The sequence below is a fragment of the Nannospalax galili genome, unplaced genomic scaffold, assembly GCF_000622305.1.
Source record: "Nannospalax galili isolate Female #2095 unplaced genomic scaffold, S.galili_v1.0 scaffold7, whole genome shotgun sequence".
Lineage (NCBI taxonomy): Eukaryota > Metazoa > Chordata > Mammalia > Rodentia > Spalacidae > Nannospalax > Nannospalax galili.
In genome coordinates, this window is record NW_008359081.1 from 11,582,050 (window position 1) to 11,601,992 (window position 19,943).

Sequence of the window (19,943 nt, forward strand, 5' to 3'; positions counted from 1 at the left end):
CCCTTTAAGAAAATCAGCTATTCTTCACCAAGCAGTAATCAGCTACCAATAATTCTTTGATAAAGATTGGGGCCTGATATCCAGTTCCACAGTTCTGTGCTGGGTTTTTGTCTGCTTGAGTTTGCATGGGTCTTGTGCATGCTGACACCACTGCTCTAGGTTCATATGAGAAGGGTCCCAGGAACCTGTAGGGCTTTATTTGCATATGGTCGTGCACGTCCTCCCTGGTTCTTGCAATCTTTCTACCCCCTTTTCCGCAATGGTCCCTGAGCCCTGGATGGGGGATTTTAAAACAGGACCCACACTCTGTAGATTCTTGTTCTCTAAGTTTTGGCATTTTGTGACCTTTTGTGTTTCTGGCCCTCTGTTGCATGAGGAAGCTTCATTGATGAAAACTGAAAGATTTATTAGTGTTCTCTTCATCCTTCATTCTATGTTCAAGGTGTAGATGTGCCACACCTATGAATTTAGGCAATTCTCAGACAATCTTTGTGTAAAACCAGTTGTGGAACTCTGTAATGATCTCTGTTGAAAACAAGTTTCTTTGATGGGTGGTGATTGTGATTTTTGTCTATAAATTTAAGGGTCCATATTTTTCCCATAATAAGAAATTATGTTAGTCTAGGGATGTGACATTCTTGGTGCTTTCTCTAAGATCTATGACCTTTCCAGCTATGTGTATTTGGCTAGATTTACAGTACCACACATGAGTTTCTTCCCATTCAGTGGACTTTTAGTCCAATTAGGTAACTGTTGATTACCCCACAAGATAAAAATGTTACTACTGTACCAATGTCATTTGCTTTGCCAGTCATCAATGTGGTTTTTGGACTTAAACCTGGGGTTTTGGAACATTGATTAATGCTCTCCCTTAGCAGCTTGCGAAGTGCTCTCCAAAGCTATGAGAGCTAGCGTTCAGGGGAGGTGTCTTCCAGATCAATTCCAGCTCCATTTCTTCAAATCCTGTGTCTGAAGTATGTCCTGTCTTCAGCACTAAGGATTTACCTTCAAGCACTGGGAGCTAATTAAGGGCTATGAAAATAGCCTGTGTAATAAATTTGGGAGTCTCTTGGACCACTCTGGCCAACAACCTAAAGGAAGGTTTCTCCTGTCTAGCACTGTTTCTTGTTATGTAGCCTTCAGTTATATATATATGGACTCATGTAGAAATATTGTATGTGTAAATTTTCAGTACATTTTTGGACTAAAATTATTCCTTCTGGTCTTTTATACTAGGTAGGCATTATTTATCTCCTCTTTCTCTCTCTCTCTCTCCCTCTCTAACCATTCCTCCATGCCCTCCCCATTTAAAGTATCGCCATTTTCTCCATTTCTCCAGTGATAATTCCAGTCTGGTAAAGTCCTACGTCTCTTGAGCACCTTCTTCTCCCTTATTCCCATAGTTCTTGTATAGTCTTCCTTCTCCCACTCCCATTTAACTACCCATTACCTATTTCTATAAACCAAATAACTACAAATCATGAAAATATTACTATTCATGGACTGCAATTAACTTCATTGGAGGAAAGAATGATGCAATAGAAATTATGTCATCATAAGACACACAAAAATATATTACTAATTCCAGTTAGGCAATATATTGCAACTCTGTAAAATTTGAGTCATTCCTTCTAGAGATGCTGGATAAAGAATAAAGAATCAATAGAGAAGTAGCAGCCCTCATGAATTAATAGTCTGTAACTAAATAACTTGAAGGAGTATAATAGCTAGATAATTCTCATCTTAGTTAAAAAAGTTCTTTGGGAATACACTCATGGGTACATTACACTGCAAAAAGTGAAGAAAGGGTCCTGTCCACACTCTTTTGAATGACTACAAGGCATGCTGCAAGATATTATGAAAGTGAAAACCATTTTTACATACACACACACATATATCTGTCTCTCTCTCTCTTTCTCTCTCTCTCTCCCACTCTTTTGTATGTGTGACAATGTTTTCAAAAGCACACTGCAGAAAAGTCTGTTACTCTTTAACTGTTGGTGTCGATTGGGTGACACATTCTCATGGTGAGTGAAAGGTAAAAGCTAGAACAAGGTAGAGGAAAATCTACAAAGTGCCTTTTCTTCTGTATAAATTGTTCAAGCTGTAGCCTAAAAAGAATGAGGAATCATTAGTGGATTTTAAGCAGAGGAGTAACTCATTAAATTTTCAATAAGAGAGATGAGCCTAGCAGCTTGTGAAATATAAGGCAGAAAGAAACTAGGCTTTAGGTTATAAAGCATGCTACAATTGCAAGTTAAGAGAAATTTAGGATAAAAAATAAAAAAAATTAGCATCATGCGTTTATTTAAAGAGGAAATAATACTTCCTACCTTGCTTACCTCATGGGGTTCCTATATAAGTAAACACAACATGAAACTATTTTGCTAATTGTAAAGTCTCTTTACATTGAAGGAATTAATATTTTCAGATGCCTATAAATTAGAGCTCTTTAGTGTAACAACATTCCTTTTGTTCTTACATACTGAAACTATAATTGTAATTCTAAGATGTACTTCTTCTATTCCATAATAGAAAAATAACGTATGAAGTAACATTAATATAGATTCAAATTTCTAGATGGAAGCACTACAGTATGTGTACTTTGCCAGGTAAACATGAAAACACATTCACTCTAACCAAGGGCTGAAAGCAAGGGCCAGGGTTCACCCTGGTTCTCAGGCATCTCAGAAAATGATCTTGCAGGAATGGAATGAAAAAATACCTTCAAAGAAAATTCCATGATAAAAAAAATCATAGAATAAGTTTCTCTATAAAATTAAGGTCAGCGATTCATAATAGATTTTACCTCTGTGATAAAAATCCAGCTACAATGTAGTTTGTGGGTATGAATATTCCAATCAGAATTTTACTTGTGTTCTAGGAAATATTTAGTATCAAGGGTTCAGTTTATTTAATAAAATGGAAAAAATAGGGTCCAAACAGTGTTTCTCTGGCTACTATCTTGAAATTTATGCAATGTGTTAAGTGGAAGGGCATAACCTTAAGACTTGGGGCAGATGTAGTAAAGACAGCGTGCACTGCAAATCTGTATTACTCAATCTGTTTCCTTCCATGCAGGCAGACTGAGATTGCAGAATGAGGAATATGCCAAAAATCTTACACATCTGGTTCAAATTGTAGCCAGCTTAAGTAAACAAAGCTCCGAGGCTTCTTTTCTATCTAGAAAGTCCGTATAATAAATCATTGTTTGGGGTTTACCTAAGAAATAGCTAAAGTAATTCAGGAAGCATACTTAGTACTGTATCTAGATTTTAACTATTCAGTAAATGACAGGTATTTTCATAATAGTAATTACAATTAATGGATTAAATTTCTTTCCACTTAAATAGAAAGTACTATAAAATTAACTTTCATATTATTTCACCAGGAAATAAATTTAATTTCTTAAATTATAATCAAATTTTGGATAGAAATATAGAGGCAATAACAATGAGTATGAGAAGAAACTGAATGTAAAATAAAGCTATGGAGGAGAAAAAGGAGAATCTGAGATGAAAGGGAAATGTGTGTTTAAATAGTGCATGACCATGCAATGCAAATGTTGGTTAAGAGTGTCATTTTGCTGGCAGGATCACTGAAATTATCCATGCATCACTCCATATTTGTTATCACAATTACATAATGATTTTCTTTAGCCTTCTCAAACACACAAGAAGTTTGAGTCACTAGGTTAGTACAACTAAGTATTGCATGATTAAATAGGAAAACAAAACCTCTTAAATAACATGAGCATTAAAACATGTTTCTTGTCTCATTAGAAAATAATCTAGGGATGTGAAAATTTTTCTTTAGGTTGTAGTTTTATCTGTCAAGTTAAGACATGAAATAAAATATTTTTCAAGGCCACTGAGCTCTCAAATTGTAGGCTTCTATAATATTTCTGTTCAGATGTTTAGAGAATATATGATGAACATAGGCACCATCATATTCAGAAAATGTAGAGTTTCATCTATGAAAAATATAATGACATCTCAGCAAAAGTGGGCACATAGACACCAGGTGAATGGCTCAATGGGTTAACACACTTGCCCTGTTTCCATAATGACCCCAGCTTGGATCCCAGAACCCGTAAGAGAGCTGGGTGAGTAGCTTGAGTGTCTGTAATGCCAGTGTTCCACTTGGATGGTGGGAAGCGGAGACAGGATAATTCCTGGATACTTACAAAGACAGCAAGCCTGGCATTCATAGTGGAGAAACAAGAGTGAGAGATCCTGTGTCAGACATGGTAGAAGAGAAGGACTAATACCAGAGTTTACCCTCTGAACTCTAAACACACAAATGCATGCACACACAAATACATATTCACGTATCTCTTTTTTTTCTCTCTCAGGCTCCCTCCCCCTCTCTCTCTCTTTTTCACACACACCAAAAAACGAGAATAAATCAGTATATGATTTATTCAGTACAAAACAGTCTATACTGAATGTTATATCCTTATGACAAATAAATATATAAAAGTTTCTCAAACTCACTAATCATTAGACAAGATTATCCAGTTGTATACAATGCCACAAAGTGTAGAATAGCAAAATTAAACACTGATAATACTATGTACTAGCAATAATATACATAACTTGTATGAAATTAATATGGTTTAGTAAATTTGTTTATCTGACTTCAGAAGCTACATGACGTTATCATATGCATGTATTGCCTACATGTAGGTAAGTGCACCCATGATGTGCAATGCCCACGGAGGACAGAAGAGGCCGGCGGGTCCTCTGGAACTGGAGTTACAGACAGTTGTTAACTGTTATGTGGGTGCTGGATTTGAACCTGGGCCTTCTGCAAGAACAGTCAGTGTTCTTAACTACTGAGCCATCTCTCCAGCCCCTAATCTAACAATTCTAATTTTACCATTCATATGACAAAAGTAAGTGCATTCCTGCAAAGTAATTATGGGCTGGTCAGAGTAGCCTTGTTTTGTAGAGTTGCTCAAAACGATCCATCCAAATGTGCACCTAGCACAGATAAGTAATTTCTGGTATATTTATACAAAGGTGTATTACATGGAACCAAAAATGATTGTATCACAGTTAAAAACACTTTTCAGAAGAAGAAGAAGAAGCTCAAAACAAATGATCATATACCTAAAGCCTCATAAGAATTTCAGAAATTCAGGGCTGGAGAGATGGCTCAGTGGTTAAGAGCACTGGCTGCTCTTGCACAGGACCTATATTCAATTCTCAGTACCACATGGTGGCTAACAACCATCTGTGACTCCATTTCCAGGGGAATCGGCACCCTCTTCTAACCTCTGTGAGCATTGCATGACATGGGTCCACTCACATACATGCAAGCAATGCAGTCAGACACATAAAATTAAAAATAATAAATAATACTTTTTAATTTCAGAAAAATCTCTGTCCCCATCTATGTTGTTTGTAGCCAATATAGTGTTAATTTGGGGGAGTTTATTGACTGACATGCAGAAAAACTTGGGATTTCCATTGATTTCTTGACTTGGGTAATTATGGAGCTGTGTTTACTGTAAAAATGTACGTACTGATTATATTATGGGTATGCATATAAAGTTCAGTAAGTTTTTAAAAGGTGAGCATAAGAGCTTAGTTTTATCATAAAGAAAAAGTATTTCTTTAATGAATGCTAGAAAAAATTTTCTTAGTCTTGTTCTCTGTCTAAACTACTTCAGTGAGTCCCAGAGAAAAATAAAGGCATGTGACATCGAAGCACAGGGATCTACTTGAGGAAAGGAAATAGATAAGCAGGAGGGTGGGGACAAAAGAGGGCAATGTGTGGTTGAGTGTGAACAAATGAACAAAGAACAAACATTCATGTGTGAAAATACCATAATGAAACCCATTTTCACACCAATTAAATATAAATGTTAAAAAAGAAATGTAGACATGTATATATACATACATAATATTTATATAAGGGGGATAAGGATGCAAGAGGAAGAAATAAAGAAGAAAGGAGGAGATGGATGCTACAAAGAATTTGTTCAACTATGTACTGTTTGTGGGAGTGGTGACTGATTTTTTTGTGTAGATAATGTCCTGTTTATCCTATATTCCAAATTAAAATGTAAAACTGTTTTTTAAAAGTTTCTCACAGGAGTTATGTTTGAAGCTGAAGTCTATTTAAACTGAATCATACTGATGTGGGATAAAACTACAGTCTGTTAAAACTGCCTTATGTTACATGTCCACATAGCAACAGGCCTATCCTATAGATAATGTCATTCCTGTGTTATCTCTGGTGCTGAGATATTAATATAGTTAAATATTAATTTAACTATAAACACAGATGGCATATTTGCAGTTAGTTTCTAATTAAAACTTGATATACATAATAATAAAGTGATGTAAACATTTTTCTAAAGATAACATAGGAAAGAATTTCTGGGGATCAATGCCCAAACTACCAATAAGAGGTAATGTGTTATTTTGAAATACTCCCTAGAGAAAGTTTGCAGGGCAAAACTCACTTCACAATAAATACAGAAACATTTATCTGATTGCCATTGACTTGCAAATCTTGTTGCCATCCTTCTAGGTCCTCTAGTGAAGCTGAGCAACAGCTGTTAAGCAAACACTCCCTAGTTCAAGTGACCCTTTAAAGATGTCATTTCATTCTTTACTTTGAATGACTGCTTTTCACCTAATGTGACTCCCTTTGTTCTTTGATGAACTCACCAGTTCTTCCAAATCATTCAAACTCAGAACCCAGGAAGCCTCTGGCTCTTTCCTAAGCAGGCTTTTAGGTCAGGATCCCCAGACACTGCTGCTCTTCTGCAAGCTGTCACTGTAGATACTTCCCCCTTCTTCCTCCAAGTAAACCACATTCATTTGGGAAGCCTCAGACCATCTCTTAGTCATCTTGCTCTAGCACCACGTCTGCCAGTTAGAATTTACCAATAAACATTTGTTGGATGAATGGAAAAGCAGTAGAAACAACTTGTCACTTCAGCCAACGACTCTAATCCTGCTTTGGAACACCTGAAGGAAAAATAACTTCTGTTCTTGTGACTGGTCACCAGTGCCCTTGCAAGTGGCTTTGGAAGGCAGCTTGGAGGAATCTGCAATTCCTGCTCCCTAAATGTTTCCAATACGGACAGGCTTTTAATCAATCTCTCTCCTTTTATATTTGTCACAGAAAAGAACTGAGTTCTGTGTCTACCCTAAAACCCATAAAATATCAGGATCTTTAGTGTCACATTACATAATCAACTTTAATGTGTCTGGAATGGATAATTCTACCTATAACATGTAACAAAGAAATCTGTGCTAGGAAAATCAGTGTGTGAAGTCCTTTACTGTGTTTTTTCCAGTGTTACAATCAATGCAAACAGGGATCTAACCAGAAAGGAAAGGTACTGGTAAATTTATTCAAACCACTGTTCTTAGTTTATAATGTGCTCATCAGATTAATGCTAGTATTTCTTTCTGGTAAACTAATAACCACGCTTTACCTCCAAATGTATACTGACAACTAATTTCTTCATTCTTTCCAAACTTGTAGCTCAGCCACTCCCTACTTTCTCTGTAAAACATTATTCAGAACATCTAGTATTTTCCCACATACTACTTTTGTTTAGGGAATTGTTTTACCTCCTTTATTCTTCCTTTTATAGACTTTAGGCTATAACCCCAAAGCCTAACAAAATGTTCTGGAGGCCATTCATGTGTCCTGTATATGTTCATAGCTTAAGATGAAGTCAGGTTTCCAGTAGCTGTGAATATATTGAATATTTAAAGTATGCTTTCTTCAGAAATCACATTTGGCAATGATTACTTTCTAAAAATTGCTAAAAGTGTCACTGAAACATTATAGTTAACTGGTTTTATTTTTTCCGTTTAAAATAAGTGTGAAGAAGTCTTGAAGACATCAAGTTATCTTTTATTAGTATCTAAACAAACTGGGTTAAATTTGGGAAAGATATCTGCCCAGAGAAACTATAAATCTCTCCAGGCCAGAACATAAACCATGAAAAGACTTAGATCCTTCCGTTTAAAGCTTTTGATGTTATGGACTGTGAGTAATAAATACTAAATAAATATCCATTAATTTGATCTTACACAGTACAACTTCAAATAAATTTATTTTTAATCCCTAAGGTGTTACTTTTTCTTGATCAAATTATGAATTTTTCTAAATTTTAATAATTTATTGTTTGTCTTGAAACTAAAAAGTAATAACAATATATCATGACAAATTACCAAACCTAATGCTAATATTGAAAGTATGCATGAGCTTCATTCTATCACACCCTTCTCTCCCTGTATGATGTATATTTCTTTGCAGAGCATATAAATTACTCAGAGTATGACAGTGTTCAAGTATTTAATAACTATATGGATGTATAGTTTGAAGGTAAGGATAATGAGTTACATTTAATCTCCTTATTTTCTAATCAGAAAGCAAGAAAATGAAAAACTGAAGTAAATGAAATGCCAATTGTTTTGAAATTTCTATGAGAATGAGATGTTTCTTTCCTAAATTTTTTTTACATTGTGGTTTATTAAAGATGGGCCTGTATCACTTTGATACATTCCCTAGTTATATTTTTATTTGAATAAAAGAAAGTAAAACTATGGAAACATAGACTTAGTACATTGGAAACATGCTTAGTTTTCAAGTAAACAGTGCTCATTGACATACTTGGCTCCTGTCCTTAGGAGAAATAGACCTAAAAAAAAGAGAGATATGTTGGAACGGCACTGTGCTGTCATAATTGCCTGAGGTGGTCGGTGGCTATGAGGAATGACATACAGACTTCAATATTCTAATCTTTGGAGCCAGGAAAAAGAAAGTCCTTTTAAAGGTCAAGATCTTTGATAGGAATGACAACAACTAAATTTTCCAGAGAAATTTTCCAGAGTTAGAACCTTCATTTTATCAATTTCAAGGAAGATGCATTCTTTTTTTCTACATAGCAAAATGCAAGTCTACTAAGAGAAAAAGTCTGAGTGGAGGTTATTACATAAATTGTACTGGAGTTGAAAAATAATGCCTTAGAGTTTTTTTAAATTAAAAACTTTATTTGTATGTGTTATTACTTTATTTTGAGACAGATTAAGAGGTTATGAAATTGTTTTCAGATACACAAAGAGTTCTTATTAGAACTTTTTCTAAGTTGGCTCTTTTGCTTTTCCTCAGCCTTATCCTGTTCCTCAGTGAGTTCCCCTCATTTCTCCATATTCCAAAGGCATAGGAAGATTTTCTCTCAGACCCTTCTTTAAAGCCTTCTATCTGTTACCATAGAGACAGGCATCACAGATAGCTGTTCAGTAACATTTTCATGGAAATAAAATAAAAATCCTAAGGGACTTTACAGGAATTTCCTGTGTTACTTGCCAAACAAACGGTGTTGTTCCGTAGAAAAAATTCCAGGCATTTCAGATTCAAAATGCAGAACTATAAAGATCATAGTTTGCAATGGAAGTACATTATATTTATGGATATAATCAAATTATGGATTATCCTGACCTGAAAAATCCTTCTTCTACATCCCAAAGTTCAGAAAAAATATTTCATAAATATCTCATTGCTAACTTTTAATTCTAGCATGTCTTATTAAACTTTCACCACCAATGTCACCTGTTCTCTTAAAATGATCTGCATTTATTTTTATCTTGGTAGTCTTTGATCCTTTCTAGAACATATATCATCGAGAATATCATCTTTTTTAAAGATAACTGCTTCTCCAGAACTCTGCAATATAAAAATCTGCCTAGCAAATCTCTAGACTTAGTGAGAAAAGAAAAGGTAACTGCAGGATATGAATTTCATTGCTTTTACCCTATCTGCTACTGAATTCTTTCCTTGAAGCCAACTGAAATTACACATTAGCAGAATGACAGCCATTAGAAAAATAGAGCATTATGACTTACAAATAGATAAGTTCAAGCAGATGAAGGGACAGAGATCAACAACTGTGGAGACCTTACATATCCTTATCACACAGAGTTTTCTCAGCAACTCAGATTTTTCCAATAGATTACCATAAAACAGACCTCCTTTAACCATTTCATTGAGTATTGCAGTCACTTCTCAAAGTCTTTAACATTAAAGATGATATCATAGATGATCTAAATTTCTGTTTTAGATGCTCTACTGACTTTTACTTTTCTTGGTAATTCAGCTAATGAACAAAGCTCAACATTTCCTTACTGTCTCAACCTAAGGTAGGCATGCTTGTACTATTTAGGATCAGAGAGTAAAGATTTTGTCTTTGAAGTCCATAGTGCCTCTGTCACAACGGCTATGAAATTCTGAGAAAACCAATATATGTGGTTGACCTCCACTCAAATTTTGCATGAGCTCACAATGGGATTTTACATTGTTTTGTTTGGCACAAAAAAACTCTTATTTTAAAAATGAATTTGGTAATGTGAAAAACAATCTTAGCTGAGTAAACAGAAATTTGTATGATATAAGGGCCAAACTTTACTAATTCCCTAGTTAAGCATGACTCAATCAAAATAACAAGGATACTCAAATTATACCTGAGAAGGGGAATGCTTCCATTTCATCAAATGACTAGACTCATAGATACTTAGTGTTAGACTTGATCTCAAGCATCCTTAATTTGCCTTGCGTACAGGAACGTCTCTCTTAGCAACAAACATGTTAGGGCCATGAAGAACAGAATCTAACCGTTAAAGTTGTCGAATTTCTGTCTATACAGTTACGTGAAAGTAGCTTTTTTTTCACCTTTCTATCAGAGGGCTGCAAATGAGTCTCAACTGTCTTTTGTACCATGGTTCATCTACTTGGTGAAATCACCTTAATTTCATTCTTATCTCTTCCTTAAAGCATTACTCAACTCTTCCCTTTTCTAAGTAGATGGAGTGCCCACAGACTTAGCATGTAGTTTCTTAAATGCAGTGCATACACAAATGTTGAAATGTTGAAGTTGTAACTATTTGTGTATTTTTTTTCTTCTGTTTTTAAGATGCCATCACACTGAAAATCAGGGTATCCTAGAAATCACTGTGTAGCCCAGGCTGGTCTTTCACTAATGACAGTATTCCCGATGCAGCTTCCCAAGCGCTGTGATTACAGGCTGTTTCAAAAGTTGTTTTTATACCATCGTATCTTCATGAAAAAAATTGAAAAATTATTCCTTTTTGTTTCATTTTTCAGAATATACACCCAATATTACTTTGTTTATTGAATTTTGAAGTCATAAGAGTACAATTGTTTGATTCAATGGATAGAGTTTTAACTCTCACATTCTGTATTTGGGTGCAGGATTCAGGAGGTGGAGGCAAACACTTAAAGTTTGAGCCCAGTCTGGACAACTTTGAGTGAGTCTGCTATAAAAGAAAAGAAAACAAAACAGAACAACAAACAAAAGCAAATCAGACAAATTCAGACCAGTAAACCAATCAAACCCCATATTGTCTTCTGACTTCACCTCAGATTCTAGGTGGCTCTAATCCTTTTGTTCTTTTTAAATCCAATATATTTGTTCTCCTTCCCAGGAAGATATGTATTTGTATTTTCCTTTAGATTCTAAAAAATAATGTATCACATAACAAGCAGGCCCAGACAATATCACAAGTTATATACAGGCAGATTCAGTTCACATCAGATACAGTCCAGCTTTCTAGAGCTGCACCATTGTCCTGTGTGACACCTTCTTTCTGGTTTGCAATGCTTCATTAATTGATACACTAAAGGCAGGGTAATAGAGCAAGCTGATTTATATACCAAAGTATTATATGAAACAACAAGCATGTTCTTACCCCATATACGCATGCACCATAAATAACTTTACCAAGTCAAGATATTAGAACATTCCACAATTATGGCTTCTATCCTCTCTCTTAAACCATCTCTTCTTTAGGAACACCAAGTTAACCCTAGTGAAGGAGAGGATCGCTTATTTTACGGGAAAATTATTTGCAGCTAAAAGCAATTATTTAGTCCTTCCACCTTATTTACATAATTTTACTTTTTTATTTATGCTTGCTATCACCTGGATGCTTAAAAATGTTGTAGTCATCCTTTTAAGTAATTGAGGAAAAAATTCAAGGTGTGTGTGTGTGTGTGTGTGTGTGTGTGTGTGTAAATGTTTCAGTGGTTTGCTTTTATTTGCCTTTCCATTCTTAAAGGATAGATGGCATGAGAATGGGGAAATAACAGAATGGAGCAAGCTACTCACAAAATAACACCTCAAAGCATATTTCTTAACTGATAGTGTCTCCCCCAGCTCATGTTTCTGGGCGAAGAAGAGCATACCTGAAAGGCAGCCACTTGATTATATGTGGGGAATTTCACTGGACAGGGTCTTCACTGAGAGAGAACCATGGGGCATTTTTAATTTAAAAATAGTGATGCTCAATGGGATTTTTACCCAAAGAAAAAAATAATTGTTTTTTTTCTCTAACACAAATACCCTAGGAGGAAAATTACAATGTGAGCTTGTATAGAAGGAGAGAAAACCCACGAACATTCATACAATTCATCAATTTTAGGTTTGAGGAAGTATATGTAAACATTTACAGCCTATTTTGTTTTGTTCTACCTATCTTTTTCATTGTTTTTATGCATTTTTTTCCCTGTTTTCCCGCCCCGCCCCCATCACTCCAGAAGCCACAGAATTAAACAAGTGGGACCTGGAGACTGCACATGTTCTTATCATTTGCATGCTGATTGTCTTCCAGGGCGAGAAAGGTCCTCACCATTTCCAAACTCTTACAATGCATTTATCAGAGAAGGTCTAGTGAGTGCTCTTTAGGTGTACAGCCAAAAGCCTTTCAGATTTCATTAATAATCAACAGCTGGTGCCACCTAGTGTCCTCTCCATTCATCAGTGGATTCAAACAGAAAGCGCTTCCTAGTCACAAACGAAGGAAACCTAAACTACAAACTAACAAACACAAAAATTCATACTTTTAAGAGCCCAGTGGCTGAATTAAGTTACATTATCTTCAATGAATGAGAAACCTTTTTTTTTTTCCTTTTTCATTATGTAAGTAACTATGGTAACAGGGGTTTGGGGCAAGCAGGAATCACGCTTTTTTTTTTTTTTCCCCTCAGTGGAGGCAATTCACAAAAGATTCTTACTAAAGAAGCAAGGTAAAATAGGTTTTTTTTTTTTTTTCGCCAGACATGAACTGTCACTGAACGTGAGTATAAAAAGTTGAGACAAGAATGTGACATAGGAAGGAAATTTTTTAAATAGATGCAGTTGCATTTTTGGCATCCATCCCATATTAACCCTGATGTGGAAGCAAAATTCTGTCAGTCCTTTAGCTTCTCCAGTATGAAACAAGTACTATAACAGAATGCACAGTGCCCAGATGTATAACAAGGAAGTAATCAGACTTCTTCAGCCATAGTATTAAAATATGTATTGCTACTAAAATTACACATCTTGAAAAGTATTTTCCTGCCATACATATGAATTATGAATGACATAGTCAACCACATTTTGTATGCTTCACGGTTAAAAAGTACTCTTCAAAATTCTTGATTATTTTTCCAAACATATGTTAGTAATTAATTTGGCTGAATGCAGGCAAGTGTAATTAGCCTACCAATTTCTAATTGGTTCACTGATATTTAAATACATGTTTGAACTCTCTCTAAGAGGAATACGTAATTGAAAAACACAAAGTAACATCCAGGAAAAAAAAAAGTTACATAACAGCCAGTAGTATTTCTAAACCAGACTGACTCAGATATTACAATTACTCGGGAAAAGGCAAACCTATATGGCAGCACTGTGTATACTGAAAGGTCATATGAGATGTTGGTGTATAATAGTCTATTAACTTGGGTAATTTAGCTACTTGAGCTACTAGGGGAGATGTGGCAGAGGGCTGAAAGCTTCTATATCACTCAGTTAAGAATCGTGTTTTCATAGTCAGGGAAATCTATTTCTATATTTCTTGACATCTGTTTTAAGCAATCACTTGTTAAAAACAGCTTTGAATGCTTTATTTTCTTGTTACCCTAGTGGTGATACAAATTATTTCAGTATATTCAGTCCAATATACAGTCACTGACAGATCCCCATGATAACATATGAAGATAGTGTATAGAAATGAGTCATACTTTCTACTGAAGGCTTCAATTCCTCCCCCCCCCCAAACTTTATTTTTGGAGCCAAATACAGTTGATGCTGGTGCACAGTTTGTTTAAAAGTACTTTGTAATCTACTGATTGAAAGAAATACTGCCAAACAGAAAAAGGGTTTCAAGGATTGCACGCAGGCAGGAAAGAATGTGAGGCAAAACTCATCAAGAGTCCAATTAAATAAATAAGTGCTCCAATTTTCAATAATTTATCATTTTCTGTCATTTTCCATTAACAGCTTTCAAAGCTCTATCTGAAACAAGCTGATAGAGAGAAATTAAGAGCAGTAATCAAGCGAGAAATGATAGAGCAGCTGGGTCGACATCAACTTGGCAAAACGTGAATACAGTTCAATAGCTGAAACAGATGCTAGAGGTGTTGAAAAGGCATGCAGGAGATATTGATAGATTTTCTTCCTTTAATGCAGAATGACTGAATTAATGTCAAAAGCCAGAAACTGATGAGGAGAAATAACTGACAGTCAAACTCCTTATAAAAATAGAAACCAAGTGTCACAATTTGCAACCTCTCCAAACACTGTATACATTCTCATTTCTCTCAAGGTCTGAATATGCCAATATATCAATCAGTCCTTGCAAGTAAATTGAATCTAACTGAGCTGGGGTAGATTTCCCCACAGATCCCCCACCCCACCCCCTGCCTGTCATCATCTACCTGGAGAAAGCTAGACTCTTAAAAATACTTTATTCTAAAATCTTCCAACACTGAAATCTATCCCAGAACTGTTTCCCTGAGGTCGGAGGCAAGCACTCCCCCCCAAATCTAACGCAGCACAAGGTAATTTTAAAATCCATTCTATAAAAGCAACACTGTTTGCAGAGTTTGAAGAGCTCGGCAACAAACCCCAGCTACCAACTGCTGCTTGTTCAAACATATGCTTTGTCATGGTCAGCTTCTAATTGTATTCATAATGATGTAATAGCTTTAATAATCCTACCTTCCATGCCAGCTGTTTTTTCCTGTCACTCCATCATGCCAATAAGTTGGCTGCTGTAACAAATCAAGATAGTGCAAAACAGCATCTTTCTCCTGATTCTGTCATCTTCCTGAAAGCATTCTATTACTGCCGACTGCTGGGAACCAGAAAGTCTATTTGAATTCCAACAGCTCCCCTTTCGCATGATTCAAGTTAGGTTAGGTGGGCATGCCTAACATGATTCTCTCAGTCATTTATTATGCAGCTGCTACAACGTCGGTGTGGTAACCACTCTGACTATCTGATACGTCAGTGGAACAAAACCTACACCTCGGAGCAAACACATGAGCCGGAGCAGCGTTCTGCATTTAACGAGCATTCTTCCTGCCTAAAAAACAGTGGATGTGCAAATCTCTTTCAGTGTCTGCTTGCTCCTGTGTACAGATGCAAAGCCTTTGGATTAGACTCTTTTCCTAACTACAGCAAGAGTAGCGATCCTTGCCAGACATCATATTATTCCCACGGAAATTTTGACTGATTTGCACTTATTTTCGCAGCCCTTTAACGGTAAAACTCTCTGTTTTGATTTCACTTTCGAAACCAGGGGGTTGAGTGCTCAAGAGGCTCTACGTCGCTGTTTTATTATAAAACACAGCATGTACTTTCTCAAATGAAACTTGCCCCGTGAATTCACAGAAAAATTCAAACAAGGGATTTTTCAAGAACATATTGGCTATTTTTCACGTTGGAGGAATTAAAAAATCTAGTAAAAATCCGTTGTTTCTCCCAAGGGGTAGAATCATGCACTTGATATTTTGACGGGAAACAAGTGCTCTTGTCAGAAAGTAGGAAATGAGATTCACTGAATCTCTTATCCAACTTCCTCAGCAAGTAAATAATTGCCTTTTCAGGAGAATGAATATTGTACTTAACAATTACTATTCATCAATCACTATTTTAAAATGAAATGAGAATTGTCTGCAATCTATTAGCAGTGATTTTTTTTTCCCTAAAACTTCAGAGCATGCCTATCTCATGGGGCATTAACATAGCCTGAAATTATCACAGGAAATTTAAAATATTTTTTCACAAGAAAAATGTTATAAAGACAGGGTTCACCATACCTTATATTTCCTCTCTACCATCTACTAGAGGATTCCTTTTGGCAGGGGAGCTATCTTCCATTACCACAAAAAACAGTCTGCTAAGTAGCTACGTATTGAAAGTATAAAGAATATTTCATTTGGCATTTAGCATTTCAGTCACTATGACCATTCTGAATCATTGTTTCTCTAAGGGATGTGTATTTCTGTGTGCACATATCTCTAGCTATTCTACCTGCATTTTACATTTAGTTTATTTATTTTTAATGTGCATAAATGTACTACCTGCATATGTGTAAGTGCACCAGTGCCGTGTAATGCTCACAGAGGTCAGAAGAAGGCATAGGATCCACTGGAACTGGAGTTATGAACAGTTGTTAGCCACCATGTGGGTGGTGGGAATTGAACCTGGGTTCTCTGCAAGAGCAGTCAATGATTTTATCCACTGAGCCATCTCTCCAGCTCTGTATTTTAGCATTTACATAACAAACAAAACAATCTTTGGATATTTTAGCATTCACTGTAGTTAATAATTTATACTTTATTGGGCTGCACATTTTAATGCTAGAAATACTTTAACCCTCACCATGAAGACAAATGAATTTATTTGAACTCATTAAAATTTCTCTAAAATAATAAAAACTCTATTCCACAAAACAATTCTAGAAGGGCTGATTTATTACTAACAGTCATTTCACCAAAAATCACTTTTGTTAGACATATCAGTCTTGGTGGCTACAATGGTATAAACACATGAACCATGCTTTTGGTTCTGTCCTAGGCTTCTGTTTAATATTCTAGCTTAACTCTTGCATCCCCATCCCTTCATACTTCAATCCAGTTGCAATAGCCTTTTATTTAGAAAATACTGTACTCCCTCCTGTATAAGAGACTTTCCATATTGTGTTTAGTCTATTCACAATTCTGCCTTTGTAGTTTTAATTTTATTTTAAGAAGCAAATTATATGTATCTTTATAGTATTCATTACAGCATTTTATTATATATAATATGACAAACATTAACAAAAATAAAAAATATTTATTTGACTAGTCATGCTCAATTTTAGGGTTGCCCTATCTTTGTGTCTACTGAAAACTTGAAGATTGACTCTATTGAGAATTTCAGACATGAAATACTTGTGCTTCATTTTAGATCTCTAAAATTTATACATCCACAGAAGGGAAACCTTGTCCCCTTTTTCCTCTCCTGGTAAGCACTACTCTATTCTTTGCTTCTATGAATTAGATTTTTTTCATATTTCATATGTAAGTGAGGTTATGTGTTATTTTCCTACTGTGTCTGACTTATTACACTTACCAGGTTATCTCCAGGTTCATGCAAATTATCACAAATGACAAGACTGCCTTCTTTGTTAAAATTCAGTAATATATAATAATATACATATACATTTAGAAAGATGTTATGATATTTATTGATTTATCCATAAACATATGCTTATATTATTTCCATATTTTGGCCATTATGAATAATGCCACAATGAGTATGGGAATGCAAGTAACTCAGTATCTTAAAGAGGGTGCATTCATTTCCTTTGGATGCACACCCAGGATAGGGTACATTGCGATAGTATTATGTCGACTTAGAGTCGTTCAACCACAGAAGTGGTATATCCGAATCCTCTGGTAGTTGCATTTATAATTTTATTTATTTTTATTTATTATTTTTATTTTATGTGTATGCGTGTATTGCTTGCATGTAGGTAAGTGCACCCTTGTCTTGCAATGCCAGCAGAGGTCAGAAGATGCTGTCAGATCCCCTGGGACTGGAGTTAGACAGTTGTTAGCTGCCATGTGGATGCTGAGATTTGATCCTGGGTCTTCTGTAAGAACACCCAGTGTTCTTAACCACTGAGCCATCTCTCCAGCCCCGCATTTATAATTTTCAAAGTAAAGTCCATCCTGTTTTTTATACTTGTAGTACCTATTTACATTCCCAACAGCAATAAACAGTATGCCTGATTTTTCCCAAACTTGCTAACACTTAGTTTGAAAGTAGCCTTGTAATAGCCTAATAGCTAATAGTAATACCTCATTGTTCTTTTGAGTTGCATTGCTAACACTTAGTTTGAAGTAGCCTTATAATAGACTAAAAGCTAATAGCTAATACCTCATTCTTCTTTTGAGTTGCATTTTCCTGATGATGAGTGCTGTTCTAAATACTTGAAAATTTTTATGTATTACTTTGAAAAATGTCTCTGAGCTTTGCTGTGAATTCCTTAGGCATTTTTGGTATTAATTTTATTTCAGAATTGCAGTTTGCTAGTAATTTTAGTCATCATTTTATCACCTAATACTTTTATGTTTTTTGTTATGCCATTTTGTTTAACTTTAGTGTAGCTGCACTTTGTGTGTGTGTGTGTGTGTCTGTCTGTCTGTCTGTCCGTGCACGTGCGTGCACGTGGCGGAAACTATGCTTTTGATATCATGCCCAAAATACCATTGTCAAAATACGATGACTAAGGACGTAGCTCTATTGTGGAGTCCTTTTTTTATATTCTCAAGGCCGTGGGTTTGATCCCCAAAGGACCATTTCAAAAATTCAAATCATTTACACCTTCTTCTAGAAATTTTACCCTTTTAGGTCTTACACTTAAATCTTTAATCCTCTTTAATTGACTATTACATATGCTGTGAAATTGGGGTTCAATTTAATTATTTTCCATGTGGATATGAATTTGTCTAAACATCATTACTGAAGAGTCTATCCTTACTGTGTATCATTGGTGCTCCCCATAAAATGTTGATTCCTGGATATTTGTCATATATTTGAAATCAGGAAGTGTGGTATCAACAAATTTCCTCTTTCTCAATGCTTGGATGATTTGGGCCTGAGGATATTACACATGCATTTTAAACTTTTTTTTTTTCATTTTCTGTGAAAAATGTCATTAATGGGATTTTGTGAAATCCACAAAGTACTATTTTTTCCATTTATTTGTATCTTTACCAGTCAATTTGTGTATTCTTTCATCAATGTTTTGTAGCATTTACTTTCTAGGCAACTGACCTCTTTTATCTTACTTCAGGTAGGTTTTTTTGATTTATTTTTAATCTTTTCAGGAAAACGGAAACTTTACTTTTGCTGATTTCTATACGGTTACCTATTTCTGTTTCTCTCCCCCCCATCTGTTTCTCTCTGTCTCTGTCTCTGTCTCTCTGTCTCTGTGTGTGTCTCTCTCTGTGTCTATCTCTGTTTCTCTGTCTCTGTCTCTCTGTCTCTGTCTCTGTCTCTCTCTCTTTCTCCATATTTGATGTATTCATACATGTTCAAATTTATATGTGGATGCCAGAGGTTGGTTTTAGCTGTACCCGGCTGATTGCTCTCTATCTTATTTTTGTCTCTAAAGGCAAATTGCCTTTATCATTTTATTATTTTGTACTAACTGATTAATTTAGTGCATGCGTGTTGATTAATTTACTGAATCCCACTGTGCATATGTGGAACTGGTCAGAGGAAAACTTGTGGAAGTTCCTTCTCTCCTTCTAGTGTGGGTCCCCAGGATCATAGTTCTTTGGGCTTGGTGGCAGGTACCTTCAGATGCTTAGACATCTAGAAAGTCTTCTGTCTTATTTTTTGAGCCACGATCTCTCTTAGTGAACCTGAAACGTATTGGTTTGCTTGACAGGCTGGCAAGGATGCCTTAGTCTTCAGTCTCCACCAGCAAGAGCTGGGATTCTAGGAGCACCATGGCAGCACTGATTTTTTTTCATACAGGTGCTAAGAATCCAAGCTTGGTCCTCATTTTTTTTTTTTTTAAGGATAGTTTTTTTTTATTTATTTATTTATTTATTTTTTTATCAGA

General features: G+C 35.5%; 1 protein-coding gene across 1 annotated transcript in view; it reads right to left on the minus strand.

Moving 5' to 3' along the window:
- Positions 1 to 15,271, minus strand: part of Dmd (dystrophin) — a 2,373,110-nt gene extending 2,357,839 nt beyond the window's left edge. The window contains exon 1 of the mRNA XM_017795501.2: positions 15,038 to 15,271. Coding sequence (XP_017650990.1) covers positions 15,038 to 15,044 — 7 coding nt within the window. The 5' untranslated portion in view covers positions 15,045 to 15,271. The remainder of the gene's footprint in view (positions 1 to 15,037) is intronic.
- Positions 15,272 to 19,943: the final 4,672 nt, after the last annotated feature.